Source organism: Labrus mixtus, chromosome 13 (assembly GCF_963584025.1).
Source record: "Labrus mixtus chromosome 13, fLabMix1.1, whole genome shotgun sequence".
NCBI classification, from domain to species: Eukaryota; Metazoa; Chordata; class Actinopteri; order Labriformes; family Labridae; genus Labrus; species Labrus mixtus.
In genome coordinates, this window is record NC_083624.1 from 15,221,063 (window position 1) to 15,241,010 (window position 19,948).

Consider the following 19,948-nt stretch of genomic DNA (forward strand, 5'->3'; position numbering starts at 1 on the left):
TGACATGCTGGAAAACAGCCACTGATCAGGTTCTGGGTCGCCCACTTGAAGGACCACAGCCTCTGTACATGGGGCGCACGCACTAACAACTATGCTACTGGCATGCCTGCTATATTCTTATTATCCATCCATAGGTGTAGCAGTACACAAGTTATATTTTTTTATATATTATTATTTACTGTCAGTACTTTTTTCTTTTTCATTTTTATATCTTTCACTTGATTATATAATCCTTCACTCTGAGCTGTTGTAATAACTACATTTCCCACAAAGAGGGAGCGGTTGTGTAAACCTCATCTAATGTTCACCGTGGTCGGACGAACTCCAACTTTTCATTGCGAAACAAGAAACAGCATGTGCAGTACAACTACTCTGTTACAAGTTGTTCATGCATTCAAACATATTATGTTAAAGTGTCCTAATTCAAAATACACAGAGAGTACTGTGGCTTTATTACTAGACTTTAAAAATCATGGAATTCATTTGGTTGTCTTTGTCATCTCACATTTAATACATTTGCATCATGTTTCTGATCCTTCAAAGTAAAATACAAGTAAAGTAATCAAATGAACGTAGTGGAAGAAACAGTCTGTGTTAGTTTATGAACACATACATTTTGCTTTTGTTTCATTTCTGAGCTGAACATGACTTCTGGTTGTGCCATGCTTTGCCCTAAATACCGCATCAGTTCTTGACCAGGCTCACCACCAAAGCCCAATCATTAAACCTAATGCCCTTTCTTTATAAGCCCACATAATAAAATCGAGCTAAAATTAGTTTACTGCACTGCACATTTAAAAAGCCCAAGAAGGTTTTGTAGGTCTGTGTGCTCTGTGATGCCTGACCTACATCCCTTGATCATAAACACCTTATATTATTTACAGAATGCAGCATGCAAGGAGCCAAAGCATTCACTGCATTTATTACTATGTGCTGCATGTGCAGTGCCAAGTCATGAAACACACTTAACACGTCATGCTGCCAACTCAGAATCAGGTTGAAGGATTTATGAATCTGTTTTGTTATATATGATGGATTTATTGACTTATCATGCTGTTTTAAGTTTGAAAAAAAGTGTTTTGCTAAATAGATCAAGATTAAAAGAAAATCACATTTAAGCACATTTTTCTCTCCTTATTTAAAAAAGTGCATCAGTACACCGACTCTCTAATTTAGGATGCTGATTTGACCATATGAGCAAAGTCAAAGCTTTGTCATTACCGCCATCTAGTGGTTCATTTATGAATTACATTCAACACGTTTACAAATGTGAGGTCTGGTGGCGGTATTGGTTGGATGTGGTTAAGCTCATTTAAATTCAGTGTTACCACTAAGGCTATAAAAAGACTGATAAACCTCAACATGCATTTTAATCAAATCATTTAGCATTTTCACAAATTCAAGAGATGATTCTGCATATTTGAGAAAGATTGTACATCATATGGGATCAATGCTTTGCAAAAACTCAAGATTTGGGACGCCAGATAGTCTAGCGGTTATATCGTGCCCCATGTATGGAGGTTATAGTCCTCAGTGCAGCGACCGTTGGTTCGAATCCGACCATGGCCCTTTTCTACAAATCATCCTCCCACATTTCCTTTCTCTCTTCAACTGTCCGACTGTATGCATTAAAGAATTTTTACCAGTTTAAGTTACTGGATCGCTTCCTGTCATCTGATGCTTCACAGATGTGAACAGTTCTAACACGTAGACACCCTTTATGTTGAAATAATTACCTACAAAATGGCTTGTCTTTGGGAGATTTATGTTTAATAATGGTTAAGGTCAATGTATCAGTAACCTGGTCTCATATTAATAAAGACTCTGTTGTAAACTGAGCCTGTCATTGAAGACTATTTTTAAGACACTTTCAAATGTAATTTAAGAAAATATAAATAAAGATTGTTCTCCAGGGGAAATTAGTCGAAAATGCTTCCTTCCCATTCAAAGAAGTGTGATCAACACACATGAAAACTAGTTGAAGTCATTGCTTTACAGATGTTAACTTTTCTCTTTCAAAGCTGGCTCTGAATGACAAGCGATAAATCCACCTTAAAGAAAGTTTATCTCATTCTATCCTTAATGGTTTTATGTTCTTATTTCTAGCAGATTCCTGCCCTTTGTGTGACAGAGTATTTTCATAAAGTGTATAAAAGCAACATGTATTTTACATTTGTATGTTCTACTGACAATGTAAGTAAAGTTACAGTCTAAAAAAACGTAAAAGAAAAGCTTTGAAGATAACACAAAATCAGCTACTTCTATTACTTACTAAGTACTCGAAGCTGTGCTCGGCTATTTGCTTTCCCGTAGGTAAACTCCACTTCTCCACTCATGTCCAGGGAGGTTTGTCTGAGGGTCAGCCTGTGGACCGTGCCCATCTTCTCCAGGCTAACCTGGGAACTGTCCTGTAAGGGCTCCCCATTCAGACTCCACACCGGGGCTTTGAGGACCGGGACTGACACCTCACATTCGAAGCAGGCCTCATTCGGGGCCATGACCTCCACATCCTTCAGCTCCCGCACCATCTGCAGGGACTGGGCTGAATAACCAGACAGACAAAGGGAAATTGTGGGTTCACAAAATATATATATATTTTTGATGTTAGGCCTTTTCTTGATAGCCACACAAAGCCCATATCTTTGTATTTTTGTTTGTTTGTAAATGCTGAAATCTAAAAGCCAAAAATGTTTATGTCCCTGTGTAAAAAATATCCCATGTTTATTTTTTTCATAAAATGTTAGGAAGTTATCAAATGGAATGATGTTTATTTTCAAAAAGAGAAATTACTTAAATTGGAAGAAAACTGAGAACCATTATGAACCCTTGGTCTTATCATAATAGCCTACCACAGTTAAATAAGCTTTCGTCCATATTTTTTTGACTAACTTTGTTCACTTTATTTGTGTAAATTTTAACCCTGTCATTTTAAATGCATATTTTTTTTGTTTTTGTTTCCAATCGCCTTTTGGGGTCTTTTTGTCTTCATTTTAATACAGGGTGGCTGTAGGGGGCGGAGCCTGTCCTCCTAAGCCACGCCTCCAACCAGTAATTTGGTGATAGCGATAACGTTTATAATAAACTGTAATATTTACCTAAATATTTAAATATCGATTTGTCTTGACAAAAAAAAAAATATTATAAAATTCAAAATATATTTTTAATTTACGTAATGACGTTACAGTGACGTGCTCACGGTTACCCATGAACTTTGCCTGAGAGCACAACAAACATTTCTCTACTAGTTTCTTTAAGTGTTGGACGAGGAGGATGAAGAGGACGAGGAGGATGAAGAGGATGAGGAGGATGAAGAGGATGAGGAGGATGAAGAGGTCTGTCAGACCGAGCTTCATTCATACGTAAGTTAGGGTTTGGAGCTGATTTTAAACTTTGTCCTGTGTTGTTTGTGTCTCGCTAGCTAACGCTGGAGCTGACATAATTATCTCAATAACTTGAAGAATCCATTGAAAGATCTTTGTCACCTGTTAAAGATTTAACAGATTTTTCTAAATAAAATATTAAATATGACTAAAATATCAAAGTGTCTCAATGCAATTGGAGCAAAATTTACCTTTATTTATTTATTTTAATAACTTTACATTAAATCTCCAGAAAATTCTCATGACAACAGTCAGGGACACGAGGAACAAGAATCCATTGACAGATCTTTGTCACCTTTCATAGATTTTATCAAATAAAATATTAAATATAACTAAAATATCAAAGTGTCTCTATGCAATTTGAGCAGAATTTACCTTTAGTATTTAAAAAAAAAACTATACAAATCTCCTGAAAATTCTAATGACCACCGCCAGGGACATTAGCACCTGCTTGAACCATCCAACCCCTCGACAGCTCAAGATCCCCCTGATGCTACTTTTTATTTGTATTATTATTATTATTACTTTTATTACAATTATTATTATTATAAGCAATATATCGTTTTCTAACACTTTCTGATACATTTATATTTCTTCAAGTGTTATGCATTTTTGTATTTGAGTCTGAAAAAAATGCAACTAAACTGATATTGGAATCATTACGTTCATCTTTATAGAGTTACAGAAAGCTTTTTCATTTCCTGTAATAAATTTTTTTTTTAATAAAAGCAGGCAGTGTGACTGTTACAAGTTACACTCACAGTTGTAATAGTAACAACTTTAATAACTATGCCTCCATTCTTTTAAAGTGTACCAGCAAGCCAGGGGGAAATGGACTTCACATCGCCGGCATGTTGGCTGCAAGAGAGGGAGCTAACTCGAGGGTAAGGCATCAAAACTTCAGAAAGTCAAAATGTTTCCTCTGAAAAGGGCGTTTTTTTTTTTTTATGGAAATTATTACTCTTCAGTCCTCCACCTCTATATATTTAAGGTGAGAACATTTTGGAGGGCACTGACCTATTATACTTCTATAAAAAAATAAAATGAAGTACCCATTGCCTTTTTCCAAACTAATCATATGTACCATCACTTGTTTTTAAAGAAAAAAACTGGGCTTGTTTTATCTTGAGATAACAATCTTCCTTTTTTGGCTATGTTCTGGGCACTTTTTTTATACATATGATTAGTATGACATAGTTTAGTGTTCAGAAAGTTGAATAATAGTCTGCAATAACTAATAAATGAACAGCGATGTCAGTGGCTCTGTTTCATCTTTGACTCCATAACATAGAAATTAAGGCCAAAATTAAACCAGAATGTGGCAAATGTTAGCTTCAAACAGAATGTGCCGTTATCCAAGAGAGACATTACATGTGTTAGCTTTGCTTCGCCATTATGTGATCCTCCCTTCCCCGTGTAAGCGTTAGTACAGATGGCTGGTCTTTATTCCACTCTGGGAGTGAGTTGTTGGTAAAACAGGAAGGATTGTAACTCAAAACATGGCATACATCACTTATGCCTGTACTCGCTTATTATGATTTCCTGATTTCTGTATACCAATAACAATCACATAAATATAGTTTATATTTAAGTGTGACTGCCTTATTACAATTTTATGCAAACTAATTCCAGCTCAAACAGCTTCAGATGTGTTGTTAGATACGTATTCTGTGCCGGATTACTTTTTGTTTTTACAGGATTGAGTATATTGTACGATACACTTGTTTAAAATGAGACAAAAAAGTGTGGCTGTAAACTGCACAGTGGCTCTGTTTCATCCCTTTATCCCCATAACGTGGAAATTAAGGCCAAAATGAGAACAAAAGGAGAATGTTGCAAATGGAATCTTGAAAAAGAGAAGTACTGTCATGTAAGGCTATAAATGTGGAGTTATCCAAAAGAGAGACGTTACATGTGTTAGTTTTGCTTCGCCAGCAGATGGAGCTAAGAGGGTATGTATGTGATCCTCCATTCCCTGTGTAAGCTTTAGTACAAGAGGTTGGTCTTTATTACACTTTTTTGGGAAAAAAGGAAGCCTTGCAACTCAAAACATGGCATCCATCACTAATGCCTGTACTTGCTGTGGAGTATAGCAATAACAATCACATTAATATATATATATATGTATGTGTGACTGTGTCAACTACACAGAGCTTGTATTGATTACAAAATCTTACCCTCCACGGTCAGTTTTGCAGAGCATGTATGCTCTCCAACCTGTACACTGTATGTGCCCTCATCATGTTGCGCCACCTCCTGGATGATTAGTTTGCGGTAACAGCCTTCACTGCAGATCTCAAATCGCTCAGATGGCAGGATGACGTTGCTGCCTTTGTACCAGCGGATGCTACATCTAGGGTTTGATACAGCACAATCCAGGAGCACCCGAGTCTTCTCAAGGGCCGTCTTATCCTGCAGAGGTTTGACTATGTTGACTGGGAGCTCTGCAATGGACAATGGCGTATTTAGGGATCACATTATGAATGGAAGACTGAGGAAATTAAAACGTTGTGGGACTTGATTATAGAGTGAATGTTTCCAGAAGCCAAAATCAACACACTTTCTACCCCACAAGGCCCCTAATTTATACGACCAGAAATGAGTTGTAGAACTTTAAGCGCTTACAGTAAAAAAAAAAAACAGCAATAATTATATTCTGTGGGGAAAAATATAAACTCTATTGAGCAAATTCAAATCTTGTGTAATTTATGAGTAAGGACTACAAAACTTCATTCATAAGCCAACCCTGTTAAATACTGAATGAACACCTTCTAATATGTATAAATCGTACCTTCCACCCCCAGGTGAGCGACAGATTCAACTTGTCTGGCGACAAACTGGATCTCTCCCGAGTCCTCTGCTCGCACATTGCACATAAGAAGAAAATGTTTGGTCCCTGAAATGACAATTTAACATGTCAACACGTACCACATTTTTCATTTTTTTACAAGTTGGATGTTTTTACAGGTTAGGTCATGTGTCACACCCACACATCATCAGCCGACATGCAGGAACATGTGTTTCTGATTTTGATGCTGACCTTCCTGGCGGATCTTGACGGTGCTGGTGGACTGTATCCTCTCCCCGTTTTTGTACCATTCTCCTGGCACATCCTCCACTGAGATCTCACAGACAAACACTGCATTCTGATCTTCCTGGATGTCCAGGTCTTCAAGACCATGTAGGATCTGTAGCTCACGCTCTGCCAAGAAAACAGCTTTCCATTACCTTTGAACAAATTCAAATGGTAAAAAAGCAAACAAAAAAACAACATCCCTTACAATTACAAGACTCAATTTATATCTAATTATATCGAAGAGGTCTGTGCTATAACATTCACTATACTCCTTTTAAAATATAATGCTATAATGGGTAGACATTTATTTCTGAACCATAGTATACAACTGTACTTTGTATGCTAAATGTAAATATCAAAGCACTGTTATGTCAATTTTGTGTCATTAACTCAAAGCAAGGCAAAAGACCTCACCCCCCCAGTGATACAACAGGAAATGAACAGAGCAGCTTCACTTTCCTTTTCATATTGATAATATTCTAAGTAATGTTACTAGGGATGGGAATCTTTGGGTGTCTCACTATTCGATTCGATTTGGATTCTTGGGGTCATGATTCGATTCAGAATCTATTCTGGATTCACGATTCAAGTCTATTTTTGAATTAGTTACACATCTCATTTTGCTTTCATGATATAGCCCCAGCTGCTGCTGGTCTTCATGCAAAATATACCAAAATAAAAACTTTAAACCTAGAAGACCTTGTATAATTTACAGTATCTAGACAGCAGACTTTACCATAGACCTCCACAGTGCAGGACGTAGTTACATCTCCAGCATCGCAGGTGTACACTCCAGAATCACTGACATTACATTTCATGACCTGAAGAAAACGTTTCCTTCCCATTGCATAAATGCGCAAGTCCTTGCCCGGCTTAACCTCGACCCCGTTCTGAAAAAAAACAACAATAAAAATCAGTTATGAAGTTAAAGCAATGGCAAACTAATAACTTTATTCATTAAAACTATGTGATGCTTTTCTTAATTTTGCTGTATATAGTTACATACTGGTCAACACAAAATTGATGGAATACAATCGACAAGAGCTGTTGAATTTCAGACCAGCGCTCAAACATTTAAAGTCATGAGTACTGTTGGTCATGAGAAGTAATTCCACACTTGCCTTCAGCCATTTCACATCGACATTATGTCTTGAAAGCTCACACTCAATGGAGATTATCGCCCCATCAGGGAATTTCTGGTCTTCCAGTTTTCTGAAGATGGTCACGGGGGGCTCTGTTAAAGTAAGAATGAAATATTAGTCAGTCAAACCAACCAATCTTACATTTCAGATTTACTAACTTTTCTATTTAGTTACTAATTTATCGCGATGACAGTTTCATCCAATCGTCATCCTCAGCTTTTCAACCCCTAGCTCAAAAGGGATGAAGCTTACTGAGTGACTCGGTATGGAGCGGATTATTTTACAGCATGAGGTTAAACTAACACCTGACAGAAAAGACTGAACAGAGCTACCGCTTTTCAATGGGTCATGCTAGGCAATTTGTGTTTGTAATGTGAGACTGGATGAAGGCAACAGTAGCAAAGCCGTCACTGTAGTCTATTATGGTGCCTCCATTGGTTGGCATTTGAGTACTGCTCTGAACTGTACATGGTTTGGGAGCTGAAAAAGAAATGTTTTAAAATATTTTGAGCTACAATATACGTTAATTTGCCTCATTCTATTTAGTAGTAAAAGTGGTTATTTGCCTAGAATAACGTTTGAGTGAACGTCTGATAGTTTAAAACCTGGACCCAATTTTAACCTGGTATCTTATTACTTTGACTAACACAAAAAGTTATATAAATAATCTGGCAGTACATTGGTGGGCTGCAATGGCTTCAACATAATCTTTTAGGCCAACTGTTCCTGAAAAAAAGTACCTCCCATAAGAAGTGCTTCTTGTTGCCACTGACAGGCTTCTGTTGTCATATAACTGTCAGACAACATTACAGATAGGATCAGTGCAGAGACAGATAGGATCAGTGCAGAGTTAAGACTATTTGGTTAAGGTAAGAACCCTTTTTTCAAGAACTGGAAACAGTCACATAGCTCTCTTCGAAGTCATCAGACTTCATAAACAATGTTTTCAATTTTACCTTGCAGAACACAGAAGACACTGTTCTACCACTACTGGTTAGTGTGTCTTCGTTTTTGTACTACAGTATGTTGGATCCATTTAACTCTTTATAACACCAAAGTCACACAACAACTCAAACAAAATAAGGATGATGTAGACAGTCATTATGAGCCTTTGTGCCATGATAAATTGTATACATTGCTACAACTTAGAAATCAGATCTTTTTCGTTTGTTTTAAAACATCCCCATAATCTATTTTTCAAAATGACCTACCCTTCACAACAAGTCTTGCAGTTGTCTTCAAATTCTCTACACAGAACATAAAACTGCCAGTGTCCTCTACTGAAAGGTTAGAGATGGTGAGGCTGTGGACTGGTCCTTTGGCACTCATACGGAAGTGATTTGTCGGCTTCAGTTTGATTCCGTTTCTTGTCCAGGTGCCTGGAACATTTGGATGGGACAGCTCCACTTCAAAAGACGCTGTTTCTCTCTCTGTGGTTTTAATGTCAGTCAGCCCTCTCTTCATTGTGATTTTTCGAGCTGTGAAGAAAATTTTGGAGACATAGCTACATTCAGAAAAGTACTTTGTGGGTGCTTTCTATGTTAGTGCTTTCCAGTATAATGAAAACCAAATAGTAGTTTAACAAAGGTAATGTTTGAAAGATTGGCACAATTCCACCCTAACACTGTAGACATGGTGTCCAATCTCTGTTGCAGAATGGATAGACAGCAGTCTGCAGCTAAACAATCCATGCTGGCACACATTGACAAGCGGATATTTTAGTCATTTGAGTATGGGGCTTTACACAAAAGCCACATCTGAAACTGCCAACATTTTTCACTTATTCTAACACAGACGAGCATTCCCTGTGGAAAAAAAAGGAGTGTTTATTTTGGAGACCTGATGACAACAACCTTAGTTTTGAAGGCCAGTGTATAAATTTAGATGCAATGAGAGGAGATCCAAATTCATAGGAGGTGCCAACAGCAGCCTGAAGTCCTGACTGTCCCCTTCCCACCCACCCTAGTGTTGAAAGAACAGCCTTTAATTCAACCATTGGCCTGTGGATCATAGGACGAAGAAATATAAGCAGCCCGTACCAAGAAAAACAAGCATAAGTACGTCTTAATCACTACAAGATGTCGATTTTATAGTGTCTCAAGCTTGGTATTTTAAGACACTTAAGTGGTGCTTGTTGGTAAAATTGTACTTTGCACGTTTTTATTCTTGTTATTTAACAGAGATGTCTTGTTATTTATCAATAATTTCCTCATTGAACTTCGGTAGGATTTGACATTGGAAATCAAAAGACTTTATAGATCTTGTCAACACAGAAACTCTGGTCTGAAAGTCTGCTTGGGCTGTAAGGCTATCACCTGTTGGTTGCCATCATGTTCCAGTACAAGTGCCACCTTGGTCCCCAGTCACTCAAATTACTCTTACTCAGTTAATTGAGCTTTGCCTTCACAAGAACAAGCAATGGCAAGAGCTGGACTCGTCGGCAACGCCGGTAAATAAACAGCAACGGGGCATAGTGAGAACATGTGCACACTCACGTTCCACTGTGAGCTGGGCTTGCGTGCGGTCATGGAGGGTTTCACAGCTGTAGGTGCCCCGGTCAGACGTGGCCAGTGTGTGGATGTGGAGGCTGTGTGTTCGGCCTTTGTGTTTCAGGGTGTACTTGGCTCCCGGGTGGATCAGCACCCCTTGCCTCATCCACTGCACCTCGCCAGAATCCACACTCACCTCCACCTCTAGAGTGGCCTCACTGTACTCTTCAGCTGCAAGCGGTGCCATTTTCTTGGTGAACAACACCTGTTGCTCTAAAAGCGAATTAAGCAAGTTACGAGATAACTGCATAATGTCAATATTTAAGTATTTGAAGATCAGTAAAGTGACAGTGCAAGTACAACACATTGAGCAAGTTAAACGGTCTGAGTAGACTTTCCCCCTGCTGTGTCAAACATCAAAACCACAGAGCCACTTGTCTGTGTCAGTTACTGGAGGAATCCTAACAGGAGAAGCTGCCAAACATTGACCGTCACTCTTCAAAAATTGAATCTTATCTAAAGGGTCAATATTTCTCTCTCAATGTATGCTAATGCTACTCAACCATTCAAAGTCTCTTGCGGTTATGTTCACATTCACACCAGTAGTTTTAAAAATTGCTCACAGTTGAGCATACAGGGATAACCACCAGAGATATATGAGGTCTTTTTACAGTAAAGGGTTGTTAAATTTAGGAACTTCTATGATTTGATGGAGTATACTGAAAGTTCTTATGTAAGGGGCTTCAACTCACCTTGAACCTGGAGTTCTGCCTCTGATACCAACCCCTCGGCATCAGCTGTCACTCTGGCGCTATCTGAAACCCTGCAGTTGTAGATGCAGAGCATGTGGCATAGTCCATTACTTGAAATGAGAGTGCGCTCATTCACAGCTACTTGCTTGCCATTTAGACGCCACACCAACTGAGTGTCCTCTGGTGAGACCACACACTTAAATACTGCGTCTTCTCCTTCACGGACCGTGGTGTTACGGAGCTCCGCTATAAACTCAACAAGGCAGGGAGCTGAAGGCAAAGCATTCATCTAAATTAGATTCACTGTGCTTTACACTTTTTTCAGTTCTGACAAGTCTTAAAGTTTGCTGATTTAGAATTGACTTACTTTCTACAGTGACAGTGGCTGAGGTCCTGTCATCTGTGGATTCACAGGCATATTCTCCTGCATCTTCCTCCTGTAGTTGGTGGATAGTAAAGCTTCGCTCTCGAGCTTGTGCCCGTATGGTGTGCCGGCGGCTGGGTGGGATCTCTTGGCCGTCTTTTAGCCACTGGACATCTCCTTTGGGCTTGTTGATCTCACAACGTAATATTAGGCTACTGTCCTTCAAAGACACTATGTTCTCCAAAGGTCTGATGAATTTCACTGGCATTTCTGATGTGTAGACACAAATCATATAATTCCAGAGATAATAACTTTGCGACTCTCACAGTTAAAAAATGTAAAAATGTAAATAGAGGTGACATTTTGTTTAGCAGGGTTGAGTTCTCACCTTTTACTAAAAGACTGAAATACATCTCATCCGTATTTACGTCACAGACATATTCTCCAGAATCTGACAGCTGCAGGGGATTAATGGTGAGCTTGTGGGTAATACCCTCACTGGAGATGTGAATGTTGTCCTGGTTCAGCAGTTGGCCATCCTTTAGCCACCGGACATTAGCTCTTTCACGGCTCACAGTGGCACACAGTGTGACACTCTCATTCTCATAAGCTGAGATTTTACTACTTTCATTTTTATTCACAAACTTAGCAGGGAGCTCTGCGGAAAGCAAGATTTACAAAGAAACTTGCATGTTGAAACATTGAGTGAATCAAACAGGACTAGTGAAATTGGATATTTGTGAGATGTCATTTTGGTCTTACCTTGGACCTCGACAATTGTTATCAATTTGTCATCGACGGCATCACAAATGTATTTTCCAGAATCTGAGGGCTGAAGTCCAGAGAGAACAAGTTTCCTCACAACATCATGGCTTTCAATTTTTATTCGAGTGTCTGGTTTCAGTATATCGCCATTCCACAACCACTGCACAGAGGCGTTGGGCCGAGACACCTCACACTCCAGAGTAAGGTCATCTCCTGCCACCAGAATGTGATGCTCTGGGTTGCCTGAGTTTCCAATAATCTGCACTGGAGGTTCTGTACGTAAAAGACATTGCATTATTTTCCTCCTTACTGAAGGAAGCACAGATAACAAATGCATTGCTTAATCATATGATCACCTTTAACAGTGATATAGAAGACCATCTTATCATCCTTTGCATCACAGATGTACTCTCCTGAGTCTTCCAGTCCAGCATTAAGGACAACCAGTGATCGGAAAACGCCTTGCTCCTCGCTACAGTATCGTTCAGTTTCATCAATTAATTGATTATCTTTGTACCAGCTGACAGAGGCATTGGATCTTGATAGTTCACATACAAGAATAATGTCATCTGATACTAAGAACTGCTTTTCTGTTTTTGCATCGGTTTTGCCAACAATTTTTACAGGCAACTCTGAAAATGAACAGAAAAGGAAAGAACAGAAATTCTGTTGAGTAACAAAATATTTTGTCTTTTTATCATCTGTCCAGAAGTTTTCATCTTAATTATTCTTTAAAAGTAAGTTGTATGGTAGAGAGCATATACATTTGATTTCATTATATAGCTCCAACTAGAGAAAAATGTGTACTCATAACACATGGATCATGATTGCACAATATAGGGAACTTCTTTTTTGGAACTTTGTCGTCTGTCAAAACTTTGAGATCCCTTATCGTTTTTTTCAGTAAATAGTATAGTTGCCTACCTTGCACTTTTACTTGGAAATCCATCACATCATCCTTTGCATCGCAGACATATTGCCCAGCATCCTCAAGTACGAGTGAGTGAATGGTTAATTGACGAATGACTCCATCCTCAAGGATGGTGATATTTCTGGAATCTTCGACTTCTTCCCCATTCCTCTTCCAGCTGACCTCTGCATTTGATCTGGAAACTTCACAGTCTAGAACAAGAGCCTCCCCAGCCACCTTCTCCACTCTACTTGCCATCTTCCTTGGACGTACAAAGCGGACAGGAGGCTCTGCATAAGAAAACGTTTTGTTAAAATCCCTTCAACATAGAAAAAAGATGACCCTTTTTTATTCTTAAGCTTTCTTCACCTGCTATGTTGACAAAGAAAGTCATGGAGTCATCTGCTGTATCACAGACGTATTCGGCTGAATCTTTGACTGTAGTTTCAGGTATTATAAGTCTTCTGTAGACACCATCCACCTCGAGAATGAGGTTGTCGTTCTCCTCCACTTCAAGTCCGTCTCGATACCAGCGCACCACTGCATTAGGCCGGGAGATCTCACAGCTCAGTACCATCCTCTCAGAGGTCTGCTGGCACAGCTCCATTTGGGACTGACTTGGGGACACAATGCGCACTGGAGGTTCTGCACAGAGATATTGTCATCAAGATAAGACCCAAAAAGCATTGGCAAAAATGCAATATCAGTACCAGTCTGATTAATTTATTTTTCAATCCTTCTTGCATACTGTATAAGTATGGATAAAATGATGGTCGTAAGAGTTGTCAACTCTTCATAGGACTCAAGTTGCAAGTGTCCCTGTCAACAATAACTTGCATAGAGAAGAAAGATCCCAGTTATTACTATGTTCTGAGATTGACAACTATTGGAATCAAGACAAATGCTTTTTAAGTCTGTGATACTGAGTGGAGATTTCCTACAATTTCCCCTTCAACCAACATTCAAAATTGGCTATAAACACTTAACACAACTTTTTTTCTTTAAGCATACTGATACCTTCAATGAGAACATCTACTCATTGTCCTTTTTTTGTATGATTCTCAAATGTCTTCACAAACACTTTACTTTACCTGTAATAGTTAGATGAAAGAATATTGAATCGTCGGCTGTATCACAGACATATTCCCCAGAATCCTCAACTCCACTTGAAATAATCTTCAGACGTCGATAAGGGCCTTCAACCTTGAGTTTTATGTTCTCGCTCTCTTGCAGCTTTTGACCATCTTTGTACCAGCTGACGGCACCGTTTTGACGAGACAATTCACAGCTTAGAATAATTTCCTCAGGGACATGACGATCAAGATGGACATCCTCCTTAGGATAAGTGATCATGACTGGAGGCTCTATGAATGAAGAACAAATGACATTGAACTATTATTTCTATTTAAACTTGGGTCAATTAAAACATTTGGTCGTTTGTATTTTCATTAATCATAGCTGTTATCTTACCTCGTACATTCACCTTGAACAGCAAAACATTGTCGCCTGCACGACAAGAGTATGTGCCTGTATCAGACAATTGGGCTTGATGGATTGTGAGATTCCATTGGGTGCCTTCTGCTTTGATAGTGATATTATTGCTTTGTTGCATCTCAATTCCGTCTTTGTACCACTGGACAACACCATCAGCCCTAGATACTTCACAAGACAGAACAAGCTCTTCTTGTTCCACAACACTCTTGAAGAGGTCCTCCTCCGGGATTTCAGAAAATGTCACCGGTGGTGCTGCAGAAAAGATATCACAAAGACAGTGAGTTTTTGCTTGAAAGTATCTCTTATTGTTTTTGCTCGTAGTACATGCAGCAGCTCAGCTGTAAGGCCAGGTGTTTCAGAGCTTAGAAAAGCCTTGCTATCTACGTTTTTCATAGATGTTATGATGGGTATTTAAGTGGGTGTTAATCCTTTTTAAAGCAAAGAAAAAATTGAAGCAGTGCACTGAAGCAATGCAGTAGCTGTTGGTCTGTTGGGGAAAAAAAACAGACTCATCAGAATTCATGCTAATTCTTCCTCACTGGCCATGAATGTTCAGAATGCATATGGAAACGACTAAATAATTATTAGAATTTGGTTAATTTAGGGAAATGATCTATGAAGATATGATGATGATCAGGTTTCTATGGGTCTGAAAAAGGAACTACAATGATTACATCTTTCTAAGAAAAAGCATATCACCTTTCACTTCCACATGGAAATCGTTGATTTCTGATTCATCATCAGTTTTACAACTGTACACGCCAGAGCATGAAGACATGGTCGATTCCTCAACTTTTGTCCTCTTAATTCCTTCAGAAATAATGCTTATTTCTGATTTTGGCAATGGTTTAACCCCATCCTCACACAAGCAGGTCTGGCCTCTTGGGTCTGAGATCTCACACTGAGGTTTGATCAAACTGCCTGCTTCCACAGATGTGCTCCTTTCAGCCTCTGGAACAGCTGAGAATCAAACCGGTGCTATAGGAATTTCAATTCATTGAATGCTCTGTTATGTAACATACTTGGATTTATAGGCGACAGGACTCAAAATCTTGATTTCAGATTTGACAAAATGTTGTCAATATTGTTTGGCTTAACCACAAAACAAATATTTTGTGTTGAGATAGTTTTGCACATGAATTGCCATGCAATCAGTGATCCAGTGTAATGACCAATGAGTCAAATTACAAGTGATTTCTATTTCATATTGACAATATTGTGCTTTGGAACAGTTTAAATGGCTAAAACCAGATTGACTTGCTGCACTGTCTTCATCTGACTGTCTTTTGATATATTATTTTGCATTTGTTAATACAGAAAATAGAGCATTAATTCAATTCCAGGGCAGGAGGTTTGCAGCATCTTGCAAATAGTACTTGATAAGTTTTGATTACAGTACCAAGCACATTCTGCATGCAGGATGCTGTGCTCAGCATCTTGCAGGCAGTGGCATACTGGGACATGTTCAGAAATAGAGAAAAATTGGACCACTACATGTATCACAGGACTCAGCTGTTCAACAGCATTTTTTTGTGAACATGTTAGCAAACAAATGCACATTTATACACGCGACTAAAGCAGAAAACACAATTTTAGTATTGCTTTGGAGGTTTGGTCTCCAACATCCTTCATAAGACATCTGGCTGTATAGATGCTTAAGGCTCCAACGTGCTAGTATTATATTTTGCTTATCGCTAACTTTGCCTGTGCTGGAGATTAGTCTATTTACCAGAGCTTTGCCTACTGCAGGTTGCTGGATGTAATGATATTCAACAGTTTGCTGAAAATATAACTGGCATTACTTTAGTACCAGTAGCTATCAGTTTTGAATCTGATGTCATCCTTTATGAACTTATCTATGATCCATTTATTGTAAGCCCTCACAAATTATATATTTTTAAAGGTATGTCCAGCTGTATAATTCAAAATACATGATTGAGCTTTAGTACACAATGGTTTAGAATTATATTCAATGTTGCTGTGGTAGCCAAGACTTAAGAAAACTTTAGCTAATATGACAAAGCTCAAAATACGTAGATCACCTGCAACATCCACCTTGAATTCAATACGGTCATCTGCAGCCTCACAGCTGTATGCCCCAGAGTGTCTGACTTCTGCTGATTGAATAATCAGCGCTCTCAGTTTGTCTTTGGTTTGGGTTTCATATTCACTTTCTGGAGGTAGCTGTTCGCCATCCTTGTGCCAATAGACTTGGGCATTTGGCTCTGAGACTTCACATTGCAGCTTAACTGGGCAGCCTGCTTCAAAAAATGTCTTTCTCGCGATCTCTGGAAGTGTGGAAAACTTCACAGGAGTAGCTGTGGGTATTACAAGATTTTCAGAGTACTGCTGTTAAGCTGTCAGAATATCATGACAAGTAGTGCTGTGCACATTATGTTTTTGTTGTGGTTATTTTAACACGTTAGCTGTAAGTATTTGGGGATTTTATACAATATTACACATGTATCTAAACTGATATTTGGGTAAATAAGTGTACAGATAAGGATGATAAAGAGGATCCTTAAATGTTCATCTGAAACCTGTAAACACAATAATATGCTCAATACAAGCAAATCACCTTCAACGTCCACATGGAATGTCACAACATCATCAGCGAGGCTACAGCTGTAGAAGCCAGCATCAGAGACCTTAGCAGAATGAATCATTAACTTTCTCACGCTGCCGCCTCGTTTCATATCAAGGCCAGTTTTGCAAAAAAGCTCCACCTCATCTTTAAACCAGGAAACCTGGGAAGCAGGGTCTGAGACCTCACACTGTAGGATAATTGGACAACCAACTGTAATCAACTTGTTTTTTTCTGACATTGAGACTGGCATGATCTTTGGCGATCGGCCTAAAAGAGAGGAACAACAGGGGTTTTGGATAAGAGACAAATTCACTCAGTGGACAAAACTTGTTCAGTCATAACATGCTCTCATGGACATTCAAAACAAATCACTCACTATAGACTAAGACAGTCGTGGTATGTTCAGGAGATTAAAGAAGATAGAATATCACCTTTTACATCCACTTTAAATGTGATGGTGTCATCTGATGTGGAACATTCATAGGTGCCACCATGCATGTGTTCAGCAGAATTGATGAGTAGTGTCCTTGTTAGACCGCCTGACTGTGTTTCCATATCGTTTTGTGGCAGGAGCTTCATTCCATCCTTGTACCATTGGACATGAGCAGAAGGGTCATGAGACAGTTCACAGCTGAGGACAATGGGACAGCCTTCTTCCACAGACTTGTTCCTGTGACTCTCCTGAAGCTCCGAGAACTTCACAGGTAGTGCTATAGGTTTCAGATATTGCAAAAAGAGTGTCTTAATAAACCTCATACATTTCTTGAACTACTTAAAAATCTTGTATATTCAGTCGAGAAGATGTTTGAGACACAGCATCACAAAACACAAAAACAAACACAACAAGGACCTTCACAATGACCAAACATCTGACAAAAAAGTGTTGAAGAGCAAGAATCAAGAGTTATCCAAAGTTATTGTCCACCATCTAAGAAGCGTTGAATGAGCACAGGTAGTGTTTGTTTATAGCAGAGAATAGCTGTGTTCGGTTAGTGTCCTATATCAATGGATCTCAACTGGTCCAGCCTAAGGACCCACCAGCAAACTCCTTAATGAGAAATTGTGACCCAAATTTCTCATATTTTTCAACCAATCAGATTTACTTCATGAATAACATTGCAGGTTGGACCTCAGACAGAACAAAACATGACAGAACAAAGAGACACAACAAAACAAACCTGTTATAAAAGTGCTTCAAAGACTTTGTGACTTTTTTTTTTTCCCAGGCACTCATCGGCAACCCACTGAAAACAGCTCCGCAACCCACTTTGGGTCCTGAGCCACCAGTTGAGAACCACATCCCTATATGACACACATTAATTCCTTTTTTTAAGATGTGAGTCATGCATAATAAGAGGCTTCATAGTGAAGCTGCATGTTTAACACAATATTAGAGCAAAGATTTCCACACATTTTCACAGGTAAGAAGTTTTAAATGTTTATGACCTTGGATCTAAAATGAACACAATTATTATGTTGGTGTGAATTTGTTGCTTACGTTTTTGGATTAGTCAACCAAATTGGCTAAGCAGATTTCTTTCTGTTTAGTTATTTTACAAAGATCACCCACTGTTATCGTTAGTTGGCAGTGCAAAGCAGTGAAAGCTCTACAGAGTTTCAAAGAATCACCTTTTACTTCAACAGCAAACTGGATGTCATCATCCTTAGACTCACAACGATATATGCCAGTGTGAACCCTCTCTGCTGATGGGACAACTAGACTCCTCACACTTCCCTCTGACTGGATGTCTACTCCACTCTGAGGTAGGAGCTGTGTTCCATCCTTGTACCAACTGACTTGTCCAGTGGGGTCTGACAGCTCACACTGCAGAGCAATGGGACAGCCCGCCATGACTGTCTGTTTCTGGTCAGCCTCCGTTAAAGCTGAAAACTTCAGAAGTGGTGCTACAAGATTAAATGTGAAACAGAATTTGTCAATAAAACATACCGAACGAAGCAAATACAAGCTGAAACTAAAGCTCTTAAAAACTACTAAAATATTGAAATATATTTTTTTTTATTCTAACCTGAAATTGCAAACTTCTCAGGACCTAAATTAAAAATTGTACAAAATAAATTTAGTGTCACAAGTGTCTTACAATTGAAATATAATAAGATAAATCAATAAATCTATAGGTTAGATGAATAAAAGCCTAAAGTAACTAAAAAACTAAAGCGTGTTTGCAGGCAATTATTTAATAAGTAGGACTAGAGTCCTATCATTGGTCAAACAACTTTGTTTTCAGCCTAAACCAAAGAATATATTTTTACCAAAGATCTCTCTAAAAAACCTATGACAGCTTTCCTGGAATTCTTTCAATATTCTGTGGAAAAAAGTGCCTAATCACAGCAATGGAAATGCCCAGAAGGACAATATGGCCTTAAGTGAAAAAACTCAGAATATTACTTTACATATCAAATACCATAAAAGTCAGTGTATAAGACACACTTTTAATGTCTTCCTTTGATCTAAAAATGAGCTGCATCCTATAAACCAATGTGACCAACATACCACTGTCAAATGCTGAGAGAAGTACTTTTATGACGCCATAATCTATCTAATTATTATTATCTATCTATTATTTATCATATTGTGTATTGCAAGTTGCAGCTTGGCTGCGCATTGCATGCTGGGATACATAGTGATGTTGTAGGTCCGTACTTCACAACTATCAACACTACCTTAGCCTGACACCTCAACTAGTGGTATCTGATTTTTTTTTTGATGTAAATATCAATATAATATAAATGTCTGAAACCTTCCATTTTGGGTTGATTTTCTACTAGATTATTAGCACCAATGTTGTTGATAGAAAATAATTTATTGAGTTAAAGTGTTCAAATGTTCTTCTTACAGTCCATATGTTATAGAGCCTACAGTTATTTTAAGGTACAATGAGTATGAGGATTTGCCAGTTACTGTATGTAAAGACACCATTCAATGTTAGCAACATTAGCATTTATAGGGTCTTTACCCTTCGTAACATCT

General features: G+C 38.5%; 1 protein-coding gene across 6 annotated transcripts in view; it reads right to left on the reverse strand.

The window, feature by feature from the left end:
• Positions 1-19,948, reverse strand: part of obsl1b (obscurin like cytoskeletal adaptor 1b) — a 34,027-nt gene that overhangs the window by 1,905 nt on the left and 12,174 nt on the right. The window contains exons 2-23 of one of the 6 annotated variants that reach the window (XM_061053838.1): positions 18,589-18,864; positions 17,391-17,669; positions 16,951-17,226; positions 16,415-16,690; positions 15,072-15,323; positions 14,349-14,624; positions 13,970-14,242; positions 13,248-13,523; positions 12,893-13,168; positions 12,325-12,600; positions 11,966-12,241; positions 11,592-11,861; positions 11,207-11,473; positions 10,840-11,109; positions 10,094-10,360; positions 8,810-9,076; positions 7,578-7,690; positions 7,193-7,346; positions 6,421-6,582; positions 6,172-6,276; positions 5,558-5,824; positions 2,273-2,542 (exon numbers count right to left, since the gene is read on the reverse strand). In XM_061053838.1, the coding sequence (XP_060909821.1) occupies positions 2,273-2,542; positions 5,558-5,824; positions 6,172-6,276; positions 6,421-6,582; positions 7,193-7,346; positions 7,578-7,690; positions 8,810-9,076; positions 10,094-10,360; positions 10,840-11,109; positions 11,207-11,473; positions 11,592-11,861; positions 11,966-12,241; positions 12,325-12,600; positions 12,893-13,168; positions 13,248-13,523; positions 13,970-14,242; positions 14,349-14,624; positions 15,072-15,323; positions 16,415-16,690; positions 16,951-17,226; positions 17,391-17,669; positions 18,589-18,864 (5,424 nt within the window). The remainder of the gene's footprint in view (positions 1-2,272; positions 2,543-5,557; positions 5,825-6,171; positions 6,277-6,420; positions 6,583-7,192; positions 7,347-7,577; positions 7,691-8,809; positions 9,077-10,093; positions 10,361-10,839; positions 11,110-11,206; positions 11,474-11,591; positions 11,862-11,965; positions 12,242-12,324; positions 12,601-12,892; positions 13,169-13,247; positions 13,524-13,969; positions 14,243-14,348; positions 14,625-15,071; positions 15,324-16,414; positions 16,691-16,950; positions 17,227-17,390; positions 17,670-18,588; positions 18,865-19,948) is intronic. The other 5 variants (XM_061053840.1, XM_061053841.1, XM_061053839.1 and 2 more) reach the window with 5 other exon arrangements.